Source organism: Chaetodon trifascialis, chromosome 11 (assembly GCF_039877785.1).
Source record: "Chaetodon trifascialis isolate fChaTrf1 chromosome 11, fChaTrf1.hap1, whole genome shotgun sequence".
Lineage (NCBI taxonomy): Eukaryota > Metazoa > Chordata > Actinopteri > Chaetodontiformes > Chaetodontidae > Chaetodon > Chaetodon trifascialis.
In genome coordinates, this window is record NC_092066.1 from 21,246,864 (window position 1) to 21,255,691 (window position 8,828).

Consider the following 8,828-nt stretch of genomic DNA (forward strand, 5'->3'; position numbering starts at 1 on the left):
ATGAAATTGTCACAGAAGTCCTCCGCTGGCCTGGACTGCCCACTGGACATCAATCATGGACAGCTCATCCGGCATGGACAGTGAGGGGCTTCAGCAGCTCCCTCAGTAACAGACTGCTGCATCCACTGTAAGACTAAACACTACTGCAGTTCCTTCTTTCCAACAGCCATCAGACTGTTTAACTCCAGCATCATTTAATGTGGCACTGTGTTGATGTTGTTTCCCATTTCAACATCACAAACCTCCTGTTTTCTGCACTACTGTTATTTATGCTGACATGTGCTCACATCCACTACAGTTTGTGCATTTTTTTTACTGTGTTGTATATTTTTTCAAATTTGCAGAAGAACAAACACTATTTATTATCCATCCACTCGTTCAATTCATTGTTCTTTTTTATGCAACAGCACTTTTCAAGTGCAATTCAACATGGCACTGGTAGATTATTCGTAAAAATGGAAACAGTCTTTTTATAATTCATAAACATACATAGTTGATTTTTTATTTTTCATCCTGTATCCTTTTTATCTTTAATCCTTCTATGCCACTGTTTTTGCCCATTTTTTAATACTTTGCTGGCTCTAACAACTTAATTTCCATGGCATTGGGATGAAAAAAGTTCTCTCATCTTATGTAAAATGGTGTAAAATGTAATTTGTTTGTAAATTACAACATTTTCAAACTGCAAAATTTACAGGTGGTCCTGTTCTTTACATTTTCATTTTTTTGTGGAATTAGCCTGTATTATTTTTTTTCTGTAAAAACAGGATTCTTTTAACAGTGCAGATATTCAGGAAAAAGCTGAAACATTTAAACTCTTTTATTCTTTGCTAAGATGGAAAGTTGGCTCACTGAAAAACAAGGTGCAATAAAGGTTTATGGGAACAAACTTGTGTTGAAGTTGTGAAGTTGTGATGCCTTGCTCTGTTTCTTCAACTGTATATGCAGTTGTCGGTCTGCCATCATCAGAAAGCCAAACAAAATTATGTAACTTGAACATGTCATCATCCTCATCCACAGTGCGCACAGAAAGGGTGAAAAGGGATAAATAAATTAAAAACTGCCCTCTGGGGTGTTAAAATCCCATCATGTATGAGACTTACTGGTGCTTTTTAATTTAATCATTCCTTTTTGAATATATTCACATATACACTGATAGAAAAGTGCAGTGATTCAGATTTTATTGAGCTGAAATTTTTGAAATTTGCTTAAAGTTTAATGCGAACATAACTTGTGAGGCTGTTGATAGTGTAAAATACACACAAACTACATAGAAAATATGTTGCTAAACATGCTAAATAAGATATGACCTACTTCAGCATATTTGTAGGATTTTGCCCTCAGAATAACTTTTTGTTTGTGGTTTTCTAAATTATTTGAGTTATTATTATTTTAGTATTTGAGCCAAAACTCGACTGGATATTGAAGTTAAGGTGGGACATCGGGTTACTCAGTTGATGAACTCAATAACAACAAACAGCTCTTCGAGCGCAAAAACACAGAGATATGAAATGTCTGTCATGGGAGGACATTCAGGAGTGTGTGTGTGGGGGGGGGGGACAGTAGGCAAATGACACTATGTGGAAGGAGGCAAAAGATCCACACAGGATGAACAGAATCACATGATCTCACTTGGAGCAAAAAAAAAAAGAAAAAAAAAAAGATGGAACTTTAGAATGCAAATTTGCATATTCTGGATTTTAATATGTCATCACATTCCAAATACAGGAGGTTAAATGCTCAGAACACTCACTCTGTATCAGTACACACTCTTCAGGTATCTGTGCGTGTTGTATTTTCAGAAACACTTGTTTCAAAGTTTGAGAGCGTTTGTAGACAACAGCAACAACAGCAAGCTGAGAGATTTAAAGATGTCGTCTCAGCGTAGAGGCAACACCACCGCTGAAGACAGTCAGGTGTCAGTGGAGGACACAAGGATCCAGCACGGCAAGAGAAAGGCCAGTGCTGATGGAGAGGCACCTAAAAAGAAGTCAAGGCATAGCATCTACACCATCAGCAGCAGTGACCCCAGTGTGGTGTTAGTGGAGGACACAAGGATCCAGCACGGCAAGAGAAAGGCCAGTGCTGATGGAGAAGCACCTAACAAGAAGTTTAGGCGTAGCATCTACACCATCAGCAGCAGTGACCCCAGTGTGGTGTTAGTGGAGGACACAAGGATCCAGCACGGCAAGAGAAAGGCCAGTGTGGATGATGAGCCACCTAAAAAGAAGAAGAGGTGCAGCCCTGAGTCCTTCATCCATCAGCCCAGCACCAGCATCAGCCAGAACACTACCAGCCCCTTAACCGAGGAGGAGAGAATCTTTGAGATGTCCTCCATAAAAAACATCAGCAGAGGTAAGCTCACAGAAACAAAATTACTTTTTGCATGACTTGATTTAGGCAGCTTGTTATTTCATGTTTATCTCAGGAACAAAATCAGGATTACTTGAAACTAGTGCTGTCAAAAATATCGCGTTATTAAGGCGTTAACGCAAATCAATTTTAACGACGTCATTTTTTTTTTTTTTTTTTTTTTTATCGCGCGATTAACGTTCTTTGTGACCTAGTGAACTTGTAGTTTTTTATAAACTGTGGTCACTGCTAGTAACGTCACAAAAACTACAGGATCCGGTTGTAAACCGGAAACAAAACAATAGACACGCCCCACGCGTGTTTCGGTCTCGCCTGCTCGCGAGCTGTGAAAGTGTAGGCGGATGTCAAGCGCGAAATGCCGAAATGGATGCGAACAACAGTCTGAATAGAAAGTTTAGTTTCAAAAAGTTGCCAGATGGATCGACTGACAAGACCAAAGTTTGGACAGAGGCATATGGATACCGCAACTAAAAACAAGCTTATAGCCAAGTAAAGTTCATTCTTTCTGGAGAGAAATAAGAGGCTGCGTTGATGAGCCTCTGGTGAATAAACAGAAGAGCATCACAGTCTGACTGCTTGTATGTTCAGAGGAAACTTAAGAAAGTTTAAGCCATGGTTTAACTGCACTATAGGCTGAGTCCTAGTTTACAATGATGTGCACTTTGTAACTCTATCTTATATCACCCTGTTTTGATCCCTTAGAAAGGGTTGTTGAAGGGGCTTTTTTTGTAACCAAATGTTTAATTTTTTGGTCATCTGTTTATTGACTGTTAAATTATGTGAGATTTGATTCATTCAAATGTGAATGACTGCTCAAAGTGAGAATGTTCGTGTGAAATATAACACTACACGTTGTTTTCAATAAAAAACATTTGTACCAAAGCATTTGTACTGTTGATAACAGTATTAAAATGATAATTAATGGGACATTTAGAATAGATAAAAATGTGCGATTAATTTGCGATTAATTGCGAGTTAACCATGACATTTATGCGATTAATGGCGATTAAATATTTTAATCGATTGACAGCACTACTTGAAACATAAATGACAGAGGTCACTAAAACAATGTGTCTGTGTTTTCAGGTGATTTTCAAGACAAGTACTGTCAGCTGGCTGAGTTGGGCGCAGGAGGCTTTGGCTCGGTGTTTTCTGGATTCCGAAAATCAGACAAATTACCAGTAAGTTTCACAAACATAATGCTCACACACACATTCTAACATTCACTGATGCTCAGGAAGTACCAACCAACCAATCTGTATTTCTGTCTTGCAGGTGGCAATCAAGCACATTCCCTGTCGGACCGTGAGAAGTGAAACTGTGGTAAGTCATTCTAATCTGATATTAAAAACCTGAATGTTAAGTATTTCGTTCACTGCTCAACTTTGGATGAGCGAACACATCCTGCTCACATATTGACCCTTTCTCCTAGCTAGTGGACCTTTAGCTCATAATCACTTGGTATATTTGCTTTTGTTTTCTTCAGTCTTGCAACGGGAAGGAGTTTCACATCATTCTCGAGGTGGCCTTCATGCTGAAAGCTGCAGGTCTACCAGGATCAGTTGGACAATCTGCTGCTGTGTCCCTGCTGGACTGGTACATTCGGGGTGAGAAATTAACACTGGTAATGGAAAGACCAAACTCCTCCATGGACCTTGACAGCTACCTGAGATACCGCGGTGGATCCCTGAGTGAAAAGGAAGCAAAGGTATGGAAGCATTTTTTATTTTGTTCAGCCACAGCTGAAAAGCTGTATTTATAACAGTTTTTATCGGTGTGTTAAAATTTCCATGCTTAGTATAATGGCCTGGTCACACAACAAAGTGACACAGCAAAGATCACCCGCCCGTCCTTGGACAATAGGTGGTGCTAGAAATTGGGTGATGTAGGAAATACTTTCAGTCGGGAACTACTGTAGTCAGGACGCAAAGGGTTAACACAATGGTCAGCCAAGAACATGTAGTCATCAGTTACATCATGGCTGCAATAGCTTTCTGTGTTAGCTAGCTTCCTGAATATCAGTTGAAGAGTGTGTTAGCTCAGTTGCTAACAGGGCAGAGAGTTTTTCAAAAGAGGAAACAGCTGTCAAATAACTGGTCTGTAAACCAGCTTCTTTTATGACAGAGGACATGAAATAAGTGTCCTCATACAAAAATATTAGTGTGGATTTACTTTACCACCACTGATAAATCCATTAATTGCATGTGTTTCATTGAAATGAATCAAGTTTCCTTCAGAAACTTTGTGTTTTAAGTGCTGGTGTGACTAGGGCTGCCACCTGTCGCGTAAAATACGGAATCGTCCTTTAATTGACAATTAAATGTTGCGTCCCGTATTGAACCAAAACGGGACACGATTTGTTCCGTATTTTCACAAATGTCCAAAACACATGTCTGTCACACACACATCAACACTAAATCTAACAATAATGAACAAAATAAATCACAGGAAATACTAAGGCCAGCAAAATTGTCGTGGCGGGATCTACGCAGGACCCCCCCTCCGGTCGTGTGTCTGTGCCTCTCTGCCTGCGTGTGTTGCTGTCACGGTTGCCTAGAGACAGACACCACACACCGGCGCTCCTCACAACACCCGCGCCTTTTAAAAATGTCCACTACACCCGATACTCCACCACGTCCTCAAAAGCGAAAACGCTTGCAAAAGTACAGACGTGAGTGGGAAGAGGCGCATCCTTGGCTGGACAGCGTCAGTGCAGATGATTACAAGGCAAATTATAAAATAAATATGTCGGCGAGTGTTTTCAGTGGCGCACGGTGGGCTGACATCAGACAGCATGCATCAGGAGAGCAACACTGCAGGCACGTAAGAACGCAGAAGACCCAAGCGTCAGTGTCTCAGTTCTTCATACCCCAATAATCTCCTGGGACTGACAGGGTATGGGACATTATGTCATGATTGATTCAATTTCCTATCTGGTTGTGCTTTTGCCAGAATATGTCAGTGCATGGGCAGAGCCTATTTTAGTAGACTATTGTGGTTTGATTGATTGTTCAGGATGTTGAATTTTTAAAGTCGAATGAATGATCATTTATTTAATATACAGCAGTATTAGCCAATAAAATGGCCATTCAAAGAACAAATCATACTAATGGATTAACAGTTAATAAATAAACATTGTTAAGAGAAAACGTTTATTTTTTAAATATATATTCGTTCCTAGACTAAAAATGTTTGTAGAGCTTTCTGTGTATTCTATGTCAAAATGTTTATATTTTTGAGGAATACAGTGTTCAGTGATCATTACATAAATTCTTTTATTAGTGTGGTTTAACTGTTTGGATGACCTCATCTGACCTGTCTCATTAACTAGGTTAATTGATTGTGCAAGAACTAAGTTGTGTGCATATGGCACTTTGTTATATATTTTCCTCATTGTATGTTAAATAGGGATGCATGTAATTATGGCTTTATGTAGCCTAATGAAAAGCATTTTAAATGCAGTAATGTTGCACAATAAAGAATGTGTTCACTGGTAATAAAGCATTTCAAGCTTTAAGTATGACTAATTGCTTTCTTGATCACCCCTTTACTAAAAACAGTGGCACAAAATAAATCATACCACTGCTGCGGGCGCCCCACCCCACGGGAGTCGGGCCGTGGTGGTCATGGCCCCGAGGAGCTGTGGTGGACGTCCCTTATTTTCATTTCTGAAAGGTGGCAACCCTAGGTGTGACTGCACCTTTACAAGTAGATTTGAGCTTAAGAATGAAAATCTCTTGGAGCTCAGTTACTGGTATATTATTGCCAACACAGTCATATCATCATCATTATGTTGTATAAGACTTTTCCTCCTGGAGAATCAGGAGAAAATACTTCCTTACAATCCCTTCACCTCTTTCTCTCTGTTTCAGTTTATCCTGAGACAGCTTGTGGACGCAGCCATCGACATGCACTCTAAGGGCATCTTCCACCGGGACATCAAGTTACAAAATGTCCTGGTTCAGTTGGACTCCGGTCTACCAAGAGTGAGGATAATTGACTTCGGCTGTGCCAGCTTCTCATCAGAGATGACCTTCACTTCCTTCTGTGGTATGACATCAAGTTTTCTGCTCCTCACCCATTTGTCAATCTCTGAAAAAATGACTTTCATTGTTAAAGCTTGACCTCAACTTTTTTCTTTCTTTTCTCTCCATCTGTCTGTCCGTCTCCTTCCACTCCTCTGTTGATGTGTCCCAGGTACCCATTTATTCTTCCCTCCAGAGTGGTTTTCACATCGGGCATACAAGGCGTGTCCCACCACTGTTTATCAGCTGGGCGCACTCTTCTATTTGTTGCTGGAAGGACACCCATATTTTAGCACCCGGCACTTCTTTAGTGAATGCATTCACATCAACAGGGCACTGTCTGCTGGTAAGACACCCACACCCACACACCAAAATCTGTTCTTCAGGTTTATTTTTGTGTTGGTTCATTGAAACTGCCCACTAAAACCTTTGATCTCCCGATTTCTCTCTTGATTTTCAGATGTAAAGATTTTGCTGTACAGGTGTCTGACCAGAGAACCTACATTGCGAGCAACTCTGGAGGAACTGCAGTCTTTCTCCGCTCTCAGACATCTCCGCCCTTGAACCTTCCAACAACCAATAAGAAAGACACTCAGAGAGGCTCCTCCCACCAGCCCTTGATGATGTACAGTAACAATACTGCAGCTTGTCCCTCCTTTGGATCCTGTCAGACCCCCAGCCATCCGTATAGAGGGTGGTCTGTGTGTTTCCGTCTCTCTGTCTCTCTGTCATTGCCTGCAGTGCAGGTGTATTTCCTAGTCTATGGTTATTACTCCTACCCGCTCGCCACGGAGTAGTGATTTTTGTGTTTCTTAGGGCTGATTTTGTGTTATTGTTATTCCGAGGGTTTTGGTAACAACACTCAGAGTTTAGTTGTTATTCTTTAGTTTATGGTTATTGTTTCCTACCCGCTCGCCACGGAGTAGTGATTTTTGTGTTTCTTAGGGCTGATTTTGTGTTATTGTTATTCCGAGGGTTTTGGTAGCAACAGTCAGAGTTTAGTTGTTATTCTTTAGTTTATGGTTATTGTTTCCTACCCGCTCGCCACGGAGTAGTGATTTTTGTGTTTCTTAAGGCTGATTTTGTGTTATTGTTATTCTGAGGGTTTGATAGCAACAGTCAGAGTTTAGTTGTTATTCTTTAGTTTATGGTTATTGTTTCCTACCCGCTCGCCACGGAGTAGTGATTTTTGTGTTTCTTAGGGCTGATTTTGTGTTATTGTTATTCCGAGGGTTTTGGTAGCAACAGTCAGAGTTTAGTTGTTGTTCTTTAGTTTATGGTTATTGTTTCCTACCCGCTCGCCACGGAGTAGTGATTTTTGTGTTTCTTAGGGCTGATTTTGTGTTATTGTTATTCCTAGGGTTTTGGTAGCAACAGTCAGAGTTTAGTTGTTGTTCTTTAGTTTATGGTTATTGTTTCCTACCCGCTCGCCACGGTGTAGTGATCTTTTGTTTTATTGGGCTGATTTTGTGTTCTTGTATTTTTCCTTGTTTTGTAATAAACCGTTTGTTTTTTCTTGTGAACGGCTCCTGGTCTCCTGCTGTTTGTCCACACCTCTGGTCCTGATTCTTCGGAATCTTAACAGAACAATCTGGCCAATATGGACCAAGCGGACACTCGGCTCAGGGACGGGGACCCCGCTGTGCATTACGCGTTACGGAAGCAGGATGAGTTGCTAAGCCACCACGATCACGCACTGCATTCCCTGCTCGAGACTACGCAACAGTTAGTCCTTCAGGTTAACCAGCTCACCACGCAAGTGGCTGGGCTAGCTACTCAGACGGACGCTCACCCCACTCGTGAAGTTCCCATATCAAATCCTGAGCCCTTTTCGGGGGATTTAAATCACTGTCGCGGCTTCTTATTATAATGCCGGTTGACCTTCGCCCAGCGTTCCCACGCCTTTGCTAATAGGCAGACCAAGATTTTCTACATGATTGGGTCAGGCATTAGCCTGGGCAGAAGCTTTGAGCTGCCAGCTGGAGTTTGAGGAGTTAAGTTATGATTCATTCATCCAGCAGTTTAGCTCAGTTTTTGATCACCCTGATCATGGCGGTAACGCCTTGGCCGGGTACTGGAGCTCAGCCAGGGATCGCTATCCATGGGGGATTACTCCGTGCAGTTTAGGACGCTGGTGAAAGAGTACAGAAAGGGGAATCAAGGGCCTGAATGATAGGTTAAAGGATGAGTTGGCTTCCTGGGATAGTCCCACGGATTTTGACATGCTTGTTAAGCTTGCCGTCCGATTAGATAACCGGCTGCATGAACGTGGCAGCGAGGCAGCGAGGGGGGATGCTGGATCTCGGCAGAGGAGAGCTCCAGGCAATCGGCCCCGGAGCGCTCCTCGCCTTCGCCTTCCTGTCCGGTGGCACTCCGGTGCTTGTTTCTACTGCGATGACAAATCGCACCACTTAGCCCAGTGCCCTATTC

General features: G+C 41.7%; 1 protein-coding gene across 1 annotated transcript; it reads left to right on the forward strand.

The window, feature by feature from the left end:
• The first annotated feature begins 1,871 nt into the window (after positions 1-1,871).
• Positions 1,872-6,962, forward strand: LOC139338851 (serine/threonine-protein kinase pim-2-like). The gene is made up of 7 exons (XM_070974133.1): positions 1,872-2,355; positions 3,460-3,554; positions 3,649-3,696; positions 3,860-4,081; positions 6,246-6,423; positions 6,571-6,744; positions 6,859-6,962. The coding sequence occupies exons 1-7, from the start codon at positions 1,872-1,874 to the stop codon at positions 6,960-6,962; spliced, it is 1,305 nt and encodes a 434-aa protein (XP_070830234.1).
• The last annotated feature ends 1,866 nt before the right edge of the window (positions 6,963-8,828 follow it).

Excerpts from the sequence above, each read along its gene's own strand:
- LOC139338851 (XM_070974133.1), top strand. The coding sequence starts at position 1,872 with ATGTCGTCTCAGCGTAGAGGCAACACCACCGCTGAAGACAGTCAGGTG. Across the intron at positions 3,697-3,859 it reads CCGTGAGAAGTGAAACTGTG|TCTTGCAACGGGAAGGAGTT; the intron begins GTAAGTCATTCT and ends TGTTTTCTTCAG. Across the intron at positions 4,082-6,245 it reads TGAGTGAAAAGGAAGCAAAG|TTTATCCTGAGACAGCTTGT; the intron begins GTATGGAAGCAT and ends TCTCTGTTTCAG.